The sequence below is a fragment of the Oncorhynchus keta genome, chromosome 32, assembly GCF_023373465.1.
Source record: "Oncorhynchus keta strain PuntledgeMale-10-30-2019 chromosome 32, Oket_V2, whole genome shotgun sequence".
NCBI lineage: Eukaryota > Metazoa > Chordata > Actinopteri > Salmoniformes > Salmonidae > Oncorhynchus > Oncorhynchus keta.
The window spans coordinates 24948234-24969814 of NC_068452.1; the positions used below are offsets into that span (position 1 = coordinate 24948234).

At 41.8% G+C, this 21581-nt stretch overlaps 3 protein-coding genes across 4 annotated transcripts; all 3 read right to left on the bottom strand.

Moving 5' to 3' along the window:
- Window positions 1–142: 142 nt before the first annotated feature.
- Window positions 143–2653, bottom strand: LOC118365412 (hemicentin-1-like). The gene is made up of 5 exons (XM_035747586.2): window positions 2433–2653; window positions 1609–1875; window positions 1098–1430; window positions 726–977; window positions 143–456 (listed from the first exon to the last, which is right to left on the bottom strand). The coding sequence occupies exons 1-4, from the start codon at window positions 2482–2484 to the stop codon at window positions 727–729; spliced, it is 903 nt and encodes a 300-aa protein (XP_035603479.2). The 5' UTR covers window positions 2485–2653; the 3' UTR covers window positions 143–456; window position 726.
- Window positions 2654–3615: 962 nt separating this feature from the next.
- LOC118365411 (intercellular adhesion molecule 2-like) lies at window positions 3616–12650 on the bottom strand. Of its 2 annotated transcripts, none has more exons than XM_035747585.2 (5): window positions 12315–12650; window positions 6909–7184; window positions 6484–6813; window positions 6038–6274; window positions 3616–5527 (listed from the first exon to the last, which is right to left on the bottom strand). In XM_035747585.2, exons 2-5 carry the CDS (start codon window positions 7069–7071, stop codon window positions 5415–5417), a joined length of 843 nt encoding a protein of 280 aa, XP_035603478.2. In that variant the 5' UTR covers window positions 7072–7184; window positions 12315–12650; the 3' UTR covers window positions 3616–5414. The 2 variants fall into 2 exon arrangements, with proteins under 2 accessions (XP_035603478.2, XP_035603477.2); XM_035747584.2 differs by lacking the exon at window positions 12315–12650 and adding an exon at window positions 9103–9460.
- Window positions 12651–12927: 277 nt separating this feature from the next.
- On the bottom strand, window positions 12928–19458 carry LOC118365790 (vascular cell adhesion protein 1-like). The gene is made up of 8 exons (XM_052491031.1): window positions 18859–19458; window positions 18064–18339; window positions 17643–17972; window positions 17186–17536; window positions 16799–17062; window positions 16373–16702; window positions 15879–16121; window positions 12928–15088 (listed from the first exon to the last, which is right to left on the bottom strand). The coding sequence occupies exons 1-8, from the start codon at window positions 18920–18922 to the stop codon at window positions 14862–14864; spliced, it is 2085 nt and encodes a 694-aa protein (XP_052346991.1). The 5' UTR covers window positions 18923–19458; the 3' UTR covers window positions 12928–14861.
- Between the last annotated feature and the right edge of the window lie 2123 nt (window positions 19459–21581).

Genomic DNA, 21581 nt, shown 5'->3' on the forward strand with positions numbered 1-21581 from the left:
CCTACGTAAACTCGTCATTGAAGAACGTCAAGGCAAAGGCATGTGGGTGGAGCATAATATTTTTATAATAAAAAAAATATTTATATTATTTAGTAGATTTAATAATAATAGCCTACCATCATTGATAATAATACAACAAATATAAATGTGTAATTTTATTAGTGTTTTTATGACACAAGAACAAACAACAATAAAGTTAATGGATAGCTAATTAATGGATAGAATTATTCACACTGCCTCGCGTTCTAGGGTTCTCCACACTGAAAGTGAACTGTATACCCTACATATATATTTAAACACGTCAAAGTATACTTTATGTTGCAATAACAACAAGAATAAATCATAACACAATAATATGCTACTATAAACTATTACATGACCAAAGTCTTTAAAAATGTAAGGCGATTCCTTTTTTTCTGTGCGATGGTCTGGCTGACAATGATGACGCTCTCACACCTGTAACAAAACCGGGCAATTGATATTAGAGACAGACAATATCTTCCCTCTGCTAATACCCCAAACTTGGACTTTTGTTTTGTAAAGCCAACACTCCACTGTGGGAAAAGTCACATACCTCCAACGTGGCCCTTTTTTACCTTCTGACTCCTCAGATTACATACCAAATAAGATCTATGGCTTCTATAACAAGTATGATGGTAGAGAATGCTAGTTCTATCCTCTAAATGTTTGCATTTAACAATGCCCCCTTCACTGTGTCCTCCTACCTTAAGACCTAGTCTTGATGATGAACTGCTTACTCTTCTTGCCAATCTTATTAGAGGAAATGCAGGTGTAGGTCCCTGGAAGCAAGGAGGAAGAGGTAAAAACAGGTTGGTCCTCCATCTTCTCTTTGGGATCTGAAGACTGCCAGCTGTACACAGGACTGGGGCTTCCTGTAGCCGTGCAGTTTAATGTGATTTCATCCCCCACACCGATGTCCAGGGTCTCAGCCTCAGGACTGAGGAAGGATGGGGGGTCTGAGAAAATAAGTATAAGGGAAAGGGATGGATATTGCATATAAATGAATACACAAACACAATTGGATTTCATTGTTTCTCATGAAACTATTAATGGTTGGGTTGAGTCAATAGACTCACAGTGCACAGAGACGTTGAGAGGCTCTGATGTCACTGAAGGAGGCGGTTGTGGTCCTTCTGGTCCCAAGTCCAGCTGAGCCACGCACTTGTACTGGGCACCGTTATCAGCTTTGGTTGGGGTGATCAGGAGGATGGAGGATACTTGGACAGGGGAGGCAGGGGTCAGATCAGAGAAAGAGTGGTTGTAAACTTCAGTCTGCCCTCTGTACCACCTCAGGGTGAGGTATTGAACGGGGGCGATGTTCTGGACATCACAGAGCAGCTGGTACTCTTTCCCCTCCAACATGGGACCAGTGTGGTTCGCTGAGCTGATAGTGACACTGTCTGGAGTCTCTGTGAAAGATCAGCTGGTTTAGTGTGTCAAGCACAATACGTACATGTAGTAGTAGTCGCCACAAATAGAATTCATCATTATGAAGTATGGCCTGATGCATGTACTGCAGCCATGCTCTGCCTTAAATTGAGCTAAGACTTTAAAAAAGCCAGCTTTATGTAGGCCAGGTTGACTCACTGTAAAGGATGAGGTTGAGTTTCTCCTCACACTGTCTGGGTGCAGTGAAGAAGACTCCGTAGCAGATAGGCTCCTCGATCCAGTCGATCAGACTGTCCACCTTCCATTGGACAGCACGGTCCTGTTGGGTGTGTGCTGCCCCGATGGCTGACTCCCAGCCTAGGACACGCACCGGGCGAGAGGCCTCACAGCTGACAGACACAGCCTCCCCAAACCCCACCACCACCCTGGAGGGTTTCAGCTCCAGAGAGCATCCTTCACCTGACACTGAGACATGGACAATATCATCATCACCGTCATCATCGTTACATTGTCTTCATCAGCATCATCATTTTCACAATCTTTTTCATTATCATCGTGATCATCACATAATCTAGTTAGAAAGTTATATTATTGCTGGCATATCCGAAACATTCATATTTGTTGAATAAAATCACATTTACAGATACCAGGAAAATGTTGCTTGCAGTGATTTGATTGTGTGACTTTAGCAGGTGTTTATGATCTGTTTGTATCACTGTGTATATAAGACTGGGTGGGATGCAGGTTTCACTTTGCCATCATCTCTAGGTTGCAAATTTAATTTCAGTGGACAAAGCACAGGTAAATAATTCACACACTCATATACGCAATATTATATAATAGTATTTCGCCAAAGTGCTTTAAAACCATTTATGACCAATTCTATTGCCAAAAAACATCTTCAAACTACAAACTCGTCGATACAAAGGGGGCCTCTACTGCAGATGTCCCATAACCCTCGACTCCACAGAGAATAAGCAAATCTTATGAATAATAAAATGTTGTCTCTTGCAACATCTTACCGGTGCAGAACATGCAAAAGGTTAGGATCCATTTTAGAAAGTAGTTTTCCATCTTTTTGCAGACTTTGATGAGGTCCACTATGATCGGAGTTGAAAGGCGAGTGGAATTCCGACTTGGTCCTGCTTGGCAACTCCAAAGTGAACTGTGATTACTAACAAAAGCCCTCCCTCACCAAACGAGGGCTCTCATACCGTAGTCTGTGTCTGACTGCAGGGCCCCGAGGGGGAGAAGAGGGGGCTAAGGAAGTTTGACATCAAGGCCAGACCTCCTCAATGGTAACTCATTAGGCCTACATCCCACAGGGGAAATTCTTCCTTTAATCATTTATTTGTGGTTTAGTTAGAATCTGTATTTAATGTTCAATGTGTGTTCCTACTCCTAGAATCTCAGCCTAGATGTTTTGTATTTTTGTTCGCTATCGTGTATTGTTACAGCAGCACAACCCCGAGCTGTTCAGATGACAACTCTTTTCTGTTTTTAGAAAATACCCATACAGCGTTCTAGGACTTCAGAAGGGTGCTACGGTTACAATTTTCAGTTCTTTAATCTGAAATGAAACCCCAATGACCTGTGGTAACTTGCCTCAAACAGTTCCCGCGTGACTGCGGATTCATATACATAGATGGTTTGAGAGAACTCACATTGCAGTTCTACTCTCTTTTCTGCAGGCATGTTTGATTCCCATGCGCACACTGCTTGGAGACCCCATGCTTTTGTCAAGACTCAGCAGGTTGGATTGTTGGACTTGTTGTCCGGTATGTAGTGTGTAGGCCTCACACTGTGATCAGAATGTACCACCACTGCACAACACCACCAGCCGTGACCAGGCTGCCAGAAACATTGCTCAGTAATTGGATGCTTATTGGGTGTATTTATAGAAGGCTCAGCTGCCAATTCTGTATCTACAGTATGTCGACTCTGTTTTGTGTTTCTATGCTGTGCCCTTGTTTGTTGTGGAAGTACACTATTGTACACTTGTTTCTGAAAATGATAATGTGTGTATAATATAACATGTTTTTGCTCTAGGACTAAATGTGCTGGCAAATTGCCCATAAGTCTACACTGCAGCCAGGTTGTTATAGCAACAGTCAGGCTGCACACACAAAGTGTTTCTTGGCAGGGCAGAAGTCCCCTTCACCAGGATGAAGCAGAACGAGAGACACAAAAAGGACACACACTCAATTCTGAAAAAGGAAGTATTTATATGAGCCACTGTAGGCAGGATAACAGATGGACTTCCATGCGTCGCTTTACATGGACCTTAGTTTGTAGTGATTAGTATTGATGTGTCAGTGTTACAGTGATGTATGAGAGAAAGGTTCCCAATGGCATACAAAATACAGTAGAGGAACATGTCACAGTGAAAGACTGATTCTTTCAAAACTTTAACTCAATGAGCATAGCTGGTTGAGGTTTGACAGTGAATGCTGTGTAGGCATTGGTAAACATCTCCTGCATTGTCGATGCAGAACTGTCAACCAATTTTGCAGCACTATTGAAATGGAAATGAAAGACAGCATCATTCTAACCTAAATAGGTTGCAGTAGAACACTTCCTGAAACTGAATCTCTGACAATGCTGAGCCTAACAAGTACTGACATTCCGAATAGATAACTAAATGTCTGAACGGAAGGGCAGTCAGATGGAAACACACACATATCACGGGTCATATAAACATAAGCAAGCTGACAAAAATGTCTAAATAAAGTAGAGAATGAGTGTTAGCGGCTGTTAAAGACGGCATATAACAACATTCAGTGCTGAAATCAAATGGACAATATACACATAGTTAGTTAGCGACACAACAAACATCACATGTAAAAAGCTAGTTTACATAGAACTATTTGAGTTGAACTGTGCACCTTACAAGCACCATTTCCAACTGTACCAATGCTATTCCAGCCCTGTACAACGTGAACAGAACATACTTTGCACTTAACACTAACCATACCTTGAAATATCTAGCATGAATTTGTTTTAAAATTGTTATACAAAAAATAAACACAAACCTCTGATTGTGATTCAACAAAAAAAGACAACGATTGAAGGACTGTGTCACTCCACTCGTCAAAACAGAGTATTGTTTCTACTAACACACAGTATAGCAACATCGTAAAGGACCACGTGAGCCACCTATGGTGAGATATGACTGTGTAGACTATTAAAATACCTGAGATAGATAAAACACATCAGTGGCCTTTCTCTCCTCACAGCCCTGAAACTGCATCCATGGGATTCATGTCAGTATGCATGTTCGCTTCCCTATGGTCTGCAGATATAGGTTGAGAAAGTGAAAGACAAACAATTAAAGCCATCATCAAACATGCTGACATTACTGAGAATCAAGGGTGCTGTGACGGTAAAAGAGAGATAGCGGAAGAGTGTGGGCAGAGAACAAAATTAGCAATAGTGAAGAGAAGCTTCCTGTGGCTCTTGGACCAGCAAACTTAAAATCGGTTAAAAGGCTCTGGTACAACCATTTTAGAGCAACAAGAAAGAAAAAAGACATTAGACAGGAAGTGATGCATTGCATGGCTCATTTCTCACTGTACAGTCACATAAGGTCACTTGGTGCTGTCATCGGACTACAGCGATCTGGCTAGCATGTTTACACAGCCGCTTTACCTGCGTGACAGAGACACAGTGGCTGTGAGAAGAGACTACATTCAGGTATGCTTGATTATAAAATAAATAATAAAACAGGACACACATGCATGTGAATGAATGATTTGTAGTGTCGCGCAACATGCTCACAGACACAGCCCAAGACACATTCAAAACAACGCATCACCACGTCCAAATGGCACAAAGCTATTGTTTGGAGAAGGCTAATAGAAAGCACTCTTTGGAGTTATAAGCCATGCAGGATTGAAGCGTTCCATCATGGTAATTCAATAAACAACCATTCTTATTCATACAGTGTCTATTGAGGAAGTCCTGCTGGTCACACTGGCGATAGAATTGCTCTTCCTCTGGCCTGGTCAGATGATGGAGTTGGGACCTGCTCTGTATTTGACAACGAAATAGACAATCACGACCACCATGGCCAGGCCCAGGCCCGATCCTATGATAACCCAGAACGTTGTTCTGTCCCCTGTGGGAAGAGGGTGTGGTTAATAAGGGTTTATTTATTTGTTTGTGATGCACCACACAGACAGATACTAGAGCAAAGAAAGCTGGCATGACCACCACTATCCCTGCAGTGGTTCCACGACTGCCTGGAGAAACAGGAGCAATATTAGACATTTAAATATACTGTCAAAGGAGACATTTCTCAGAGCAGTCTATTTGGGAAATATTAAGAAAGTAACACATATTCATGTTACAGGAAAATTGGGTCCTGAAAAACATATTTCCATGGTAGCTCGTTTCATATGTACAGTGAAGTTACAATGTAATAATTGCAAAGTAACAAAGTACTTGTGGTCATCTAATGATGTAGCCTTACCAATGGACACAGTCTCATTCTGGTAAAGGGTAACACAAATGCACCTAGTAAGTGAGTGAAGGGGGAACGAGAGGGGAAGAGGGAGGGGTAGTAGGTGAGAATAGAAGCATTTGTGAAAAAGATAAGACTGGGTACTAATTATAAACATGATCCTACCTTTAGGTTTGAGATTCACAGTGAATGTCTTGCTGATCTTGCCTATCTGATTGTAGGCAGTGCAGGTGTAGGTTCCTGGGACCTCGGACGGGGGGGTGAAAAGAGCTTCTTGGAAATCTGAAGACTGCCACCTGTACAGAGGAGTGGGACTTCCAGTAGCCGTGCAGTTTAAGGTGATTTCCTCCCCCACTCTGATGTCCAGGGTCTCAGCTTCAGGTCTGGAAAAGGTTGGGGGGTCTGAAGAATGAGGAGAAATAAGATAAACATATAACCAATCAACATGGACTGTTCCCACAAGATTCAGAGTTTGGGGAGGATGAAACCATGAGAAGATAACAGATTATTGGAAGACTCCGTTAAATATCACAGTAGGGTATAAGATCAAACTAAATGATCAGCTGTAAACATGAATGGAATGATTGAAAATAAGACTAGAGGGAACTCACAGTGCACAGGAATGCTGAGAGGTTCTGATGTCACTGTAGGATGAGGTTGTGGTCCCTCTGGTCCCAGGTCCAGTTCTGCTCTACATCTATACTGATCTCGATCATCATTTCTACTGGGGCTGATCATCAGAGTAGCTGACACATCCACTGGTGTCTTACTGACGTTACTGTAAGTTATATTATCTAAGAATTCATTCCCTTTGTACCACTTCACAACCAGGTTCTGTAGAGGAGCGATGTTCTGAATGTCACACTGCAGCCGGTACTGTGTCCCCTCCACCATGGGACCAGAGTGGTTCAGAACAGAGATGGAGACTCTGTCTGGAGTCTCTGTAGATGAGGTCAACAATGTAAAAAACCCTCAATGCTGATATACAGTTAAATAGAAACATACCTTTCACATTCACAAGGAGGAAAATACTCACTGTAGAGAATGACTGGAAGTTCTTTTGAGGGTTGTTTGCCATCAATGAGATTGATGTAGCATTTGGGTTCTATTGTCCAATCAGTAAGGTTATCCACAGTCCAGGTGACAAAGGTAACATCTTGTTCTAAACTTGTACCTCCGAATGTGGCCTCCCAGCCCATCCCATCATGGTCTGTGGATGATGTGCTGCAGTTGACTGAGACTGAGTCTCCATATCGCACCACCACTCTGGGAGGGTTGAGCTCAAGAGGAAAGGAGGCATGTGTAGGCCCACCTACCGGTCAGAGCACATGACATGTGAACAACATGGCAATGATTACATACAACCAGAAAGTAACACTGACATCACAATACATTGTCTGTCAATAAATACATCTTTGCTAGTATTTTTGCTGGTTCGTATCACAAACTCTGCTGACCAAGACAACTGGTTTGACTGTGGCCATACATTTCACTATCAGAGGGTGAGAAAGTTGCCCATTGTTTTTAAACAACTAGCAGAAGCAATGTCACTCAGTCAAGTCAGCAACAAGGGAGTAAATGAATGAAACTTGTTTTAATATTGATAGTGCTCTAAGGCAGGGATTCCCAAACTTCTGCACTCATACCCCCCTTCCAGCATTGGGGGAACAATCCGTGCCACCCTGCGCACGAGCCGCGTCTATTTCTTTGAGCAAAAGCACTTTTCATGACAAAAACTGTTCACACCCTTCTGGTTGGCGAAGAGAAAATCATGCAGGTTTAAAGCTTATTTTCTGCAATTCTACAATTTTTTTCATGAAGCACTGAGAAAATGTAGCATTTTTATTCTATACATTTTGCCATGTCTAATGTGTATCTAAGTGACTCAAACATTACAACAAAATCTATGGGTCATTTTTTAAATGTATTTTTTAACGTTTGCTGACATGTGTCCCGACTTAAAAATAATAAAAAATTAAACTCAGGCTTTCAATGTATTAATGTGGTTGAGAGCTGTAACAGTAGAATGCACAAGGTGCAATGTTTTACATTTGGTAGTGTATGGGAAGTTTTCCTCTTGTTGTGTCATTCACTGACAGACATTAGAGAGCTATTTCTAATCTGTCAGAAATGTAGAGTATGCTGCTCTGTACCATCACTCATTCATATATCCTTATGTACATATTCCTTATCCCCTTACACTGTGTATAAGACAGTAGTTTTGGAATTGTTAGTTAGATTACTTGTTGGTTATCACTGCATTGTCGGAACTAGAAGCACAAGCAATTCGCTACACTCGCATTAACATCTGCTAACCATGTGTATGTGACAAATAAAATTTGATTTGATTTGATCAACTAACCCATGTTAGCTAGGTAGGTATGTTAGGCTAACCAGCTATCTAAATATTGTAGTTATCATGGCCATTAATGTGTGCCTCGACCCCCAGGAGGCAGGAGGCCCCCATTGATTTTGTTGACTCACTCAGGTATAATATGAACACATTTAAGACAATGCTAAATTTGTATAATTGCCGGAAATTTGCTTTAAAACCACAAAAAAATTATCCCCGTCCATAGCAAAATATGGAGCATTTTGGGGAAATTAGCTTAAATCATGCTAAAATGTTATTTCTGTCAACAAAAGCATTGTGAACAATTTGAAGTCATATGGGTCGCGACTTGCGAGGTGGAGGTTTGTTATTACGCAGATAAAGATGATACCAACCCAGAATTTGACCTCCTAGGAAATTTGTGTGACCGGACCTTCTCAAATAGTAGTTGAGTACACCTGGGCTAGTTGATCTGGACATTTCTGACAAGTTATAAATATCTAAGGTATACAATGACTGACATGACAAGAGGAACTGATGACACACTACCCAATTTCGAAATTGCACCTTAGGGGGACCGCCCGACAGTTTGGGAAACTGTTCTAAGGGACCAAATTCGAGAGAGAAAAACAATTGCTTTTCTTCCAAATGAATCGACCACACCCATCAATAGAGCTCTTTCTTGATCAGAGACATATTGATTCAGTGGGAGAGATTGGACTTCAAATAGTCAAAAACAAGTTTACTATGACTTCCAGGAAGTTAATCATCATACCCTGAAAATACAATGAAATAGTAATTGAGTTGTTTGAACATAATGGGAAATTCATACGGTAACGGGAACAGCAAACATCTGTAGTTTAACAAAAAAGTAGTAACATTGATCTATAGACCCTACCTGTAAACACCAACACACAGAGTGTCAGAAATCCATAAAGTCCTTTCACCATATTTATTTTATCCAGCAAATATATCTCAATGTTGACCGTCACCTTGAAAACATATAACTATGGTTATCGAAACTAAAAGCAGCAGAGCACACAAACGCTTTCCCACACGAGTGCACATCCTCTATCCATCCATGGGTTGCCATGTCAGCATAAATTGCTAGCCCAATCACATTTTTTTAAACCCTCCCCCAATGCCTGAGAGGAGCTGGGACATTTAATCAATATAAACCTTTTCCATAACGTCATCGAGCGAATTAAGAATGAATATCAACGTAACTTGTAATGATGTAAGGAGCTAAATTCGGCTTTCCATCAAAACAATAATTATTGCGAGCTAACTTGACTAAAATGAATTTAAATATGGTGCAAAATAAATTATAATTAGCACTCATTAAACTCGCCAGATATTTTTTTATCATTAGATGTTGATTTAACTTGTTTGACTGCTATGATTAAGCAATAAGGCCTGGGGAGGTGTGGTACCATATATGGCAAATATACCATGGATAAAGGCTACAACGCAGAGTGCCTGGATACCACAAACCCGCAGAGGTGCCTTATTGATATTATAAATTGGTTACCAACATAATTAGAACAGTAAAAAGTAATTTGTCATAACTGTGGTATATGGTCTGATATACCACAGCTTTCAGTCAATCAGCATTCAGGGCTCAAACCACACACTTAAAAAATGAATGTTGGGCAATTTTCTGGCATTTGTGACTTTATGTGCAAGATGTTAAGACTATAAACAGTTATAAATGGCCTATTTGCGAGATTGACTTGTCATTTCAATAGGCATAGCCTAGGCCTACTGACTCAAATCTGGGTTCATGACTGTAAAACTCTGCCATGGTTTGGTTAACGAGATGCAGGTAGCCTGTAGCCAGTGATTGGACTACATCTAAATTGAGATGGCCTAAAGTAACCTAGGCAAAATGTAGGCAAGATGTAAAATGAACGATTTAGCAGTTTGCTTTGTTCAAATTGACAGACTCATTTATTCAACATGAGTAGGGAGGCGATTTTGAGGTAAGAAGTGTTTCTGTTGCCCTGTTGGAACAGGCTAGTAAGAATGGGGTCGTAATTTTAATCACTGAATCAAATATTAATAATATGGATATGAACTGAATAGGCCTATGCTTGTCATTCAGTGTTTTATTTAGTTTTACCTGTAGCCTAATCTGACTGACTGTTACCTTCAATCGAATGCATTCTAATTACAGCTGATCGGCAATCGCACTAGAACTGTTAACTAAACATGGCCATTAATAATGACATAATAACACAAGGCTACAACAACAATAAACTGAAGGTATAGGCTATTTATTAAGTTGTGTAACAGTATAACTTTAGACCGTCCCCTCGCCCATACCCGGGCGCCAACCAGGGACCCTCTGCACACATCAACAAGTCACCCACGAAGCATCGTTACCCATCGCTCCACACAAGCTGCGGCCCTTGCAGAGCAAGGGGAACCACTACTTCAAGGTCTTAGAGCAAGTGAGGTCACCGATTGAAACGCTATTTAGCGCGCATCACCGCTAACTAGCTAGCCGTTTCACATCCGTTACACTTGCACAAATCGATTTGCAATGACTCCAGTAATATGGTCATTGTACCAAATGCTAGGCTACAGTAGCCGCCATAGACATGGAAATTAATAGGCTACATGATGGCCAACAGATACAAATGTAGGATATCATTTCCACTTTTAATGTCAGTTTCATTGTAGTCTTTTTCCCTTAACAGAAGCATGCGAGGGAGTTCCATAACTTCAATTTAAAATGTCCACTGAGCATGTGTAAAACACTTGGCTTTACTATGGTTTTAAATTAGCAAAGTCGACATTAGAATGCAGTTTAAACCACCTAGTGAATTTATCTAATGCGCACTCGACCACCTCAAGTTTTGTGCCGTTATTTGGTGATGCGCATCAGTTCTAGCGTGTTAATGTTTTATAGAAAAAGGTTTGGAAATAGAACTCCATAACTCCACAAGGGAAGTAAATAATAAACAAAAGTGAAATAAACAATACAAATGAACATAAACATTACTCACAGAAGTTCCAAAATAACAAAGACATTTCAAATGTCATTATTTCTATATAGAGTGTTGTAACGATGTGCAAATAGTTAAAGTTAGGGTTGTATATTTGGGCCAGTAACCAAAAGGTTGTTAGCTTGAGGATTCAATCTAGCAAGGTATAAATATTTTGTTCTGAACAAGGCAGTTAACCTGCTGTTCCAAAGCAGTCTTTGTAAATAATAATCTCAACACACACACACACACACAACCCCTCTGGCCCTCCCCATCTTCACTCAGAAACAGTCAGCAGCAGGTCATAGTGAATTAGGATACATTTTCAACCGCGACATCGTTTTCAAAGTTGCTCAATTGTACGAAATTCGCGAACATGGCAACCCTGAATCACCGCTAAGTATCATGTTGGTGCTAGCAAGCCATATACTGCTAAGTATCAACAGCCAATCCAGTAGGGTCTGGCAACCATGGTGAGCTTCGATTGGTCAATAGCAACGAGATGTCGCGTAAGCGACAAAAGTTCAATAGTTAAACTTTCCCAAAGTTTATGGATAAACGGACATTCCACAATTTTGGTCCCACCCTGTTCACGCTCCCTCGCCCCGCACACTTCTCTTCCTTCATAGAAAATGAATGGGCTTCCGTTGCTTAATCGATGACGTAGTTCCCAAAGCGCGCGTCGCAAAGGAAATGTTGTGCAAGATCAGAATGATGACCCGCTGTTTTGAAATCCTGTAGATTCCTCATATGAGCAACGTACAATAAAAATAAAGTTATGAAAAATCACACAACAAATCTTATGAGATAGATTATTTGAAATGAACAAATTAGTGCGTGTTCAGGTCTCTTCGATAATTCATTAGGGCTAACACGGAACCCAAACCGCCTTCGTGCATACATGTATTTTGTCCCCCTACACCAAACGCGATCACTACACGCAGGTTAACATATAAAAACAAACTCTGAACCAATGACATTCATTTGGGGACAGGTCGAAAAGCATTAAACATGTATGGCAATTTAGCTAGTTACCTTGCAAGCTAATTTGTCCTATTTAACTAGCTTGCTGTTGCTAGCTAATTTGTCCTGGGATATAAACATTGAGTTGTTAGTTTACCTGAAATGCACAAGGTCCTCTACTCCAACAATGAATCCACACATAAAACGGCCAATCAAATCGTTTCTAGTCATCTCTCCTCCTTCCAGGCTTTTTCATCTTTTGAATTTATATGGTGATCCATCTACACTTTTATAGTATTACCACGACAACCGACAAAACTTTTAGTCTTTCAATCACCCACGTGGGTATAACCAATGAGGAGATGGCACGTGGGTACCTGCTTCTATAAACCAATGAGGAGATGGGAGAGGCAGGACTTGCAGCGCGATCTGGGAAAGTATAATGTTGACATGATCAGCCCAATCAAAGCTACTGTACATGTGATTTGACATAATTTTTGTGGCCAATGACCTTGAGCCTTATTGGAAGGGCACTTCTAATATAACTCTATGGCAGGACCCAAAGGCCTGAAATGTTGGATGTCTACCCTTACTAATGACTGAAGCTTGGCGATTGCATAAGGTCCCCATGAGTGACAGAACACTGAGCCAATCACAGCGAATTGTTCTTATTTTCTGCTGACCCGCCCCACCACCACAGAAAGCATTGAGCTGTGATGAAACACCTGCATTTTGGAGCTGCCTTACTCAAGAAAACAAAGAAAGAGATGTTTTTATCATAATAAAAACTAAATATTTTAATGATAACTGAAAGCAATATTATACAAAAGGTTTCTTAATACAGTAGTATTGACATGAGTGGACTGTGAAACAAAAGATCTCCACAGAAGTTTGCGTAGACTACACACACTGCACACCCATCTAGTTCCGGGTCAGACCCCCTTTGCGTCCAGAACAGCCTGAATTATTCGGGTCTTGGATTCTACAAGTCAAAAACGTTCCACAGGGATGTTGGTCCATGCTGACGCGATGGCATCATGTAGTTGCTGCAGTTTGGACGGTGATACACCACCGCCACCAGCCTGTACCTCCACACATTCAGAACTCACATGCAGTCAGGCATTACAGTGATGCAGTTAAAACACTGAACACTCCAGATGCAGTGGAACAGTGTAGAGTAGTAACAGAGTTGCTCTGACCCCCAAATGAGACATGAGCTCCCCTAAATGTGTTCCCCACTGTTCTTTCAATCGCATTCATTCTCCGCCTGTCTGCCTCTCTGATGTCTGTTTTGAGCTTTGCAACAATGTTTCAACTGGGCCCTCACATGAGCTTGGGACAGACAGCTGTAGTTGCTTCCCGTATTTCAGCCCCTTTTCAGGTGTCCAGATTTTTATATATATTTTTTCAGTCAATTTGTCAGCAAGACGCATCAATGAATTCAGGCTACAAGAGTGTAGGCTTCCTGACAATCGCCCAATGTCATCACACTTTTTGGTGTTTTGTAACAGATGTCTCTTTCCCTTCATGAAATGGCGGGTGCACTGTTGGAAGCTGGAATTATTTTGTGGACAAAAGTGCACAGGTAGCTTAATTTTTGAAGTGATTTTTTTGAGAATCAGATGAACGCATCATGACTGTTTGTGTTCATGCCACATTAAAAGGTAATAATGTTTACCATTACAATACATCTTTACTATTAGTTCCCCCCCAAAAAATGTAGGAAGTCACGTAAAAAAACGGAGACCCCCTTCATGTCACGATATAATCCGTACTCTGGGGAAATAATACTTTTCACATGTAGGCTACATTAATTGGTTTCAGTGATCATTGTGCTCACAACCTAAAGAGGTTGTGTGCATATACTGTAGCACAGGAGGTTGGTAGCACCTTCATTGGGGAGGACGGGCTCGTGGTAATGGCTGGAGTGGAATTATTGGAATGGTATCAAATACATCAAACATGGTTTCCTTGTGTTTGATGCCATTCCATTCACTCCGTTCCAGCCATTATTATGAGCCGTCTTCCCCTCAGCAGCCTCCATTGTAATGCAGGTTTACACTCCAAGCTTCTTGTCACAAGCAAGACATCACATCCAGGCAAAGGAGACATTCTCACAATTTCAACCATGTGCTGCTCTTCAAGCAATTGCTTAATGTGACAGAAATTACATTGTCATCAGACCAAACTAAAAAAAGACATTCAAAATGACATAACAATTCCCTTGTTGGTGCTTATGCAACACAAACCAGTTTTTCCAAAACCAGTCATATAAAACATATATTTCAATTAAACCAATTTCCAAAAAGCTTTCACCTTGTCCATTTGCTGCCTCTTTTTGTCCTTCAGAGAAAAGATCAGCTACACTTTGAATGTGTAGAATAGATCATATAGCTCACACTAAAAACAGAGGTTATTCTACCTCATCAGGTTCTCCAGTAGAAGGGGAAATAGAGGGACTGATCTGTACTTCAAATCTTAGTGCTAAAGAGGAAAGGGAGTGCATATGAAGCATAGGGAGGTTGGAGGAGAGCCAGGAGACACTCCCAACTATCACAATCCAGACCTGCATCTGACAGCTGAATGAGTTGTGACCAGCCCCTCAACCACCTCAACCATTTGGTCTCTCACTTAGTCACTTAGTCTCTCAGCAAGGAAAGAGGGCTCTTCATTCAGTGGGCCATCCCAATAAAACTTGGTTCTCCTAGAAGTAGATGTTTGGCTGAGACAGTTTAGTCATCGGGAACGGAGTGTCCCGGCCGCCGTTCTGCGCCACGTTGCCGTTGGGCGTGCTGCTGAGCTTGGCCTTCTTCAGGCTGTAGCGGCCCATCTTGTTGTTCTTGTAGTAGATGGAGTAGATGACGACGAAGATGACCGAGATGACCACGACCATGAAGGCCACGAAGCCCGCTATGAGGGGCAGGTAGTCCTCTGTGACCAGAGAGACATAACAACAAACACCCATTAATCCATCACACTCTGTTAACGTTCTGGCGCCACCTCAGACTGAACCATTTTCACCATCAAATAGAGAAGCATCAATAACACTGATTTATCCTACTTCCTCCAACAGGAAAGAATAAGCACGTATTACTTAACATAATATTACATGATCCCACCAGTCAGAGTAGATCTACAACATACCGTAAGAGTGGGGACATTGCTCAACTTTACCCTTGAAATAGTCTTCTACAAGGCAACAGTCAGTACTGAGCTAAACTGCCAAATATTCAACAACTTTACCCAACACTCTTCAATGAATGATGGGTGTTCTACCTAGCCTCACCAGGTGCCCTCAACCAAAGAGTTTGTTTGATGCCTAATCTAATATGTGAACGAAAATATACTGTCCCCTCGTCATCTCCTCATGTTTTTCAGCTTTGGTTCAAACTCCCTCACACAACAGAGATGTACTACATGTATCTGACTACAGAATGTGGCAGGAGGAGAGCAGTTCAGAAACCAGTAACTAAGAGGTATTGGATTAGTCAACGGGTAAAGGACAATGAGGAAAACTGCATAGTGAACAGTTAATAAGACAATTTGTTCAGAGAACATTAATCCGTCAACCAAAGAATAGCAGACACAAAGAGAGAAAGGAGACCAGAAAGACAGGAGGAGGAAGCAGACCAGCAAGAAGAAAACATCCTACAAGACTTTCATAAACAGTAAATAGTGGGTTAATAAAGGGTTTAATACAGTTTAATAAAGGTTCCATTACCATTTAAAACCACCTCTACCACAATGAAGCTCGTCGCCACGTCGTTGGTGGCGGTGCAGTTGTAGAGCCCTGCCTCAAAGACAGTCAGGTTGCCTCCCGCCTCACGGACATGCTTCGCTGGGTCATAGACCCACTTTATCCTGGGCTGTGGGTAACCCTCAGCCTCACACACTAACTCCTCAGGATAGCCCCTGAACACAGGTATCCTCACTGGCAGTCCAGATGCATTGATGCATGGCTTATCTTAGGGAGAGGGAGGGAGTAAAAAGGCGGGTGGTGAAAATATGACAACACATTTCTTGAATGAATTACTGCAGTGAAGGAAACAAACACAATTGTAAGTTTGATTATTTTCTTCTAACATTAAAAGACAGTGGAGTGAGACTTCACCGTAGAACATAAGCAATTATGGAATGTGCTTTGAGACAAAATATTATCAAACGTTATACAACGTTAGCGTGGTTTGTATATATGAACAGTTCTCAGCAACTCACAGTGCACAGTAATGCTGAGAGGTTCTGATGTCACTGTAGGATGGGGTTGTGGTCCCTCTGGTCCCAGGTCCAGTTCTGCTCTACATCTATACTGAGTTCCATTATCATCTTTACTGGGGCTGATCATCAGAGTAGCTGACACATCCTCTGGTCTCTTACTGACGTGACTGTAAGTTACATTATCTAAGGGTTCATTCCCTTTGTACCACTTCACAACCAGGTTTTGTAGAGGAGCGATGTTCTGAATGTCACACTGCAGCCGGTACTGTGTCCCCTCCACCATGGGACCAGAGTGGTTCAGAACAGAGATGGAGACTCTGTCTGGAGTCTCTGTAGACGAGGTTCAACAATGTAAAAAACCCTCAATGCTGATATACAGTTAAATAGAAACATACCTTTCACATTCACAAGGAGGAAAATACTCACTGTAGAGAATGACTGGAAGTACTATTGAGGGTTGTTTGCCATCAATGAGATTGATGTAGCATTTGGGTTCTATTGTCCAATCAGTAAGGTTATCCACAGTCCAGGTGACAACGTTGACATCTTGTTCTACACTTGTACCTCCGAATGTGGCCTCCCAGCCCATCCCATCATGGTCTGTGGATGATGTGCTGCAGTTGACTGAGACTGAGTCTCCATATCTCACCACCACTCTGGGAGGGTTGAGCTCAAGAGGAAAGGTAACTACTGTAAAACATACAAGAATGAAGACATCAATGTGAAATCCACATCAAATATAAACTGTTCTGCCTTGTGAGGTAAGTGAGGGTGAATTAAATCATGTGAGCACAGAGATGAGCTGGAAAATACATTTTGGCTTGGCTGTTCCTGGAAGGGTGGTCATAGTTTCCGGAATTGAAGGTGCTGTGGAGAACATCGTTGGGTGTTGTTGTGGAGGTACATCTACTAAGACATGTATCTGCTTGGTGATGGAGCCCAGTCTATTTGTGACTGTGCAGTTGTAAGTTGCATTAGCTGTTACTCTGGAGATATTGAGAGTACGCAGGCGCCCCACAGTGGTCTCATTGGCATTTCCCTCTGCAATGTTGTTGGTCCACCTCAGCTCAGGAGGAGGGTTCCCCTCAGCACTGCAGTCCAGAGACACATCACTGCCTGCACTCACCTCCACCGTGTCATTTCCTGGAAGGAACTCAGGAGCATCTGAGGAGAAAAGGAGGTGCTTTTAGACAGTTTTAAACGTATAAAGTTGTAGAACTTCCCTCCTGGTCAGGGGTACAGAGGTAAGATCGAGTATTGATAAACTCACAGTGCACAGTAATGTTGAGAGGTTCTGATGTCACTGTAGGATGGGGTTGTGGTCCCTCTGGTCCCAGGTCCAGTTCTGCTCTACATCTATACTGATCTCCATCATCATCTCTACTGGGGCTGATCATCAGAGTAGCTGACACATCCACTGGTCTCTTACTGACGTGACTGTAAGTGACATTATCTAAGGGTTCATTCCCTTTGTACCACTTCACAACCAGGTTCTGTAGAGGAGCGATGTTCTGAATGTCACACTGCAGCTGGTACTGTGTCCCCTCCACCATGGGACCAGAGTGGTTCAGAACAGAGATGGAGACTCTGTCTGGAGTCTCTAGAGACAAAATAGTTACATGTAGTGAGAACAAAATAAAAAGTTTTCACTGACCAAACTCACTACAAGACGCAAAAGAAAAACAACTTACTGTATAAAATGACAGGAAACGTTTCCAAACACTGCTTTCCATCTTTTGATGTGATGTAGCATTTAGGTTGTATTGTCCAGTCTGTCAAATTCTTCACAGTCCAGGTGACAACAATGACATCTTGTTCTAAACTTGTACCTCCGAATGTGGCCTCCCAGCCCATCCCCTCGTGGTCCGTGGATGATGTGCTGCAGTTGACTGAGACTGAGTCTCCATATCTCACCACCAATCTGGGAGGGTTGAGCTCAAGAGGACAGGCAGCATGTGCCAGCCCACCTACAGGTCAGACCACATGGCAGAGACCATAATCAGCTAATTTGCATTCTCAAGCAGACATACTGTAGCTTTAAACAAAAATTATCCTATGTCTAGGCCTAGAATGCAGAATGGTAAATTAACAAGAGGTTCAAATTAGTTGCCTTTTTCAGAAGACAGTTGCTAATCAGTAATTGAAATATAGGAAATACATTTTAGAACGTTTTATATTGGACAAAGACATAACCATTAAGACACAACTAAAAAAAATACATTTTGTGTCATATGTCACATCATCTTCACTGCCAGCATACAGATCTTATTCGCTACTACATTGCCCTCTCCTGGTTATTCCAAAACGTGTTATTGGTTCTTAGTTTATCTCTCTGGGCACTATGAAAGACGATCCAGTTATTGCGGATTTGAATTGTTCTTACCCCTCTTAACTGGAATGTCTCGTATAGTTTAGTGTTATCAATGTTCCTATTCTGCTTGAAATTCGTAAATCTTTCAATACCGGTATAACAAAACAAACTGTACCTGACATCCAGAGGAGAAGTACGGGAAACCCAAGAAAAATCCGACTAAATATTATTTCACACATTTGATATTAAACTAATGTTTTATTCCCAGAAAGACGTAGAAAAATGTATGTATTCCTTGCGGTCAGTGTCTGATTTCCAAGTGTCCAGTCCCCACATGCATACTACAGCCCAACTCTTCAACAGGCGCAGCGGTCAGTTGTCTCACATTATATTTTGGCTCTGTATTGAATTACAAGAACAGGACCGGGAAAGAGTGAGAAGTCACGTGCTCTTTATTGGAAGACCCCTTCGAACGATTTCAGCCATCAAGCGCAAGAAACCTAACAATATAAACTTGGGGAATTTCCATGGAACAGTACCCGGCACCTCGTTTGGACTTTTTCATTCCGGAACCCATTTTCCATGATGCAGTAGCTCTCTTCGCATGAAAAATTATTTCCACTGTTTGTAATGTAAAAATTATAATAAAAGCAATCAGAGTTCATTCAAGTTGCCTGCTCTGTATTAATTATCCCTCCTAAAAAACGTAATGTGAAAACGTGCCTGATATTCTACAGTAAGAATTGATTCGAGTTGGGCCCGACACGGTTTATGGTTTGCGAAACATTGTAGTCTACAGACCAACGCGTGGCCATTGCTGTGGTCGGAGAGAGAAGCGCGCCTGTATCTCTCATAGAACTAGATTTGTGACCTCTCTGCTCTGATACGAGCCTGCAACTGTCATCTCTTCAGCGTTGCTCTTAATCATTTATTTCACCACTGATAAATTGAAATACATTTGTCAAAATTATAGAATTATTGTCTGTTCAGAAAGAAATGAAACAATTCAGAAAACACCAGTAGTAGGCATATCATTCACCCAAAGAGGATCAATAGTTTGTATTTATTTTTATAGCTTAGTTGTGGATTGTGTGTAGCCCAATGGAAAATTCCAAGATAGTTACACCGGGTGGAACAGGGGAACCCAAGAGCAGACTCAGACGAGGAGACTGCGATAAAGTGACAAAGGTATTTATTGAAAAACGGGGAAGATTGTGTGCAGGCCAGGGGAAGCTTGGGTGGGTTGCAAGAAACCAGGTGCGGAGGCTGAGGCTGGAGCGAGAGGGGTTGAGACAGGGTAAGCAGGTCTGGAGGGGAATCCAAGAGAGTAGTGGAGTGGGGAATCCAGGACAGAGTAGCAGGATGACGAGACGTGGAACTGGAGACAAGGACCAGAGTCAGAGCAGGCAGAACTGTAGCTGAGAGGAAAACAGTGCCAGGCAAGGAAAACAGGCACAACAAACGGCAAGCAGCGTAGACTGACTGAGCAGAGATTACAATCTGGCAGTGTGGAAGTGGCAGGGCTGAGCATTTGTAAAGGTCTTGATTATGGAACAGGTTGCAGCTGGTGGGGATATGCTCTGACTCCAGCACACCTGTCTCTGCCCACACAATCACACACACACACACACACACACACACACACACACACACACACACACACACACACACACACACACACACACACACACACACACACACACACACACACACACACACACACACACACAGAGAGGGAGAGAGTACTGGGGGAGTGGCGGCAAGTCAAGGAGACACAGGATGAGCAGTAGAAGGTGTGGCAGGAGCAGATGTAACAAAGATAGAGATTTAAATAGCAATATTCATTTTTTGCTGAAAGGCTTTATGCCTAATCATCTCAGGTCACCAGCTCACAGATTGACACCCACTCAACAGCATTAGGCAATGTGATGCAGTGTTTGTGTTCTTCCATTTCAAACAACATTAACAGTTCCATCACATTTACATAATAAGTCATTTGTCTTTTAATTTTGTTGTGTATATTATTTACTTCAGGGGAACAGTCGCTCAATTGATTGCATCTATTTAATTTCACAATATTTATATTAATAGTTTTATTATAATTTTTCATAGTGTTGACATTAGCGCAGTAGGGCGGAATCTCTGTGCATTCCAGAATGACCTGTTATTTCCAGTTTCTCTCTGCAGTTTCCTGTCTATTTATGAGACTTGTGGAAAGTACTAAATATCTTGGTCATGTAGAGCTCTGGTAGAGTGGATGCAGAACTGAGTGGTGAAGTGGTGATGATATAATAAGTCATCAGATGAGGGGGAGGTAGTGGGTGGTGGGATGGCTCCATCCACAAATAACATCTCTGTTGACTTAGACTGATATTTAGTTAGAATAGAGATGTTGAGAACACAGAAATGCCTCACTATCTTATACACTATACAGGCTTTATAGCAACCCACAGGTGGGCAAGTGCAGGTGGGAAGAAACTCAAGAGCTCCATCCAATCAAAAGGCGTATCTGCTACTCGTCTGAATGGGTCCCTCAGTCTAGTTACAGTAGGAGTCTGGACTAATACAATGGAATTATTTAGCTAAAGCTCTAGCCTTTTAGATGATTTCTTAGCCCTACATCATCCATCAGCCCAGGTCTTGTCTGTGTTTATAAGATACGGTGATGATAAGTCATACCAGGGGATCAGAACAAGAGAAGTATTTACAAAATTCCAGCTGCTGCTATTTTTAAGCAGTTCTAGACTTGAGTTAGGGTCAGAGGCTGTTCTAACTAGTTGTCAGAGAAAGGGGAGGTGAAGGGAGAGGAGAGACAAAGTGATATACAGGGGAGGACTGGACTCCCCGTAAGAACAAACAGTGTGTTCTTGTTGCAAAAACAAGCATTTGAATTCCAAT

What these genes read in the sequence shown, in the direction of transcription:
- LOC118365790 (XM_052491031.1), bottom strand. Translation starts at nt 18,922, where the DNA reads ATGTGTGAAATAATATTTAGTCGGATTTTTCTTGGGTTTCCCGTACTT. An exon ending in ACTTCTCCTCTGGATGTCAG is followed by an intron (nt 18,340 to 18,858) that starts GTACAGTTTGTT and finishes TCTGACCTGTAG; the next exon opens with GTGGGCTGGCACATGCTGCC. An exon ending in TCTCAGCATTACTGTGCACT is followed by an intron (nt 16,122 to 16,372) that starts GTGAGTTGCTGA and finishes CCTCTCCCTAAG; the next exon opens with ATAAGCCATGCATCAATGCA.
- LOC118365411 (XM_035747584.2), bottom strand. Translation starts at nt 9,154, where the DNA reads ATGGTGAAAGGACTTTATGGATTTCTGACACTCTGTGTGTTGGTGTTT. An exon ending in ACTTCCAGTCATTCTCTACA is followed by an intron (nt 6,814 to 6,908) that starts GTGAGTATTTTC and finishes CCTCATCTACAG; the next exon opens with AGACTCCAGACAGAGTCTCC. An exon ending in TGTGAATCTCAAACCTAAAG is followed by an intron (nt 5,528 to 6,037) that starts GTAGGATCATGT and finishes CTCTTCCCACAG; the next exon opens with GGGACAGAACAACGTTCTGG.
- LOC118365412 (XM_035747586.2), bottom strand. Translation starts at nt 2,484, where the DNA reads ATGGAAAACTACTTTCTAAAATGGATCCTAACCTTTTGCATGTTCTGC. An exon ending in CTTTTGCATGTTCTGCACCG is followed by an intron (nt 1,876 to 2,432) that starts GTAAGATGTTGC and finishes TCCATGTCTCAG; the next exon opens with TGTCAGGTGAAGGATGCTCT. An exon ending in ACTCAACCTCATCCTTTACA is followed by an intron (nt 1,431 to 1,608) that starts GTGAGTCAACCT and finishes GATCTTTCACAG; the next exon opens with AGACTCCAGACAGTGTCACT.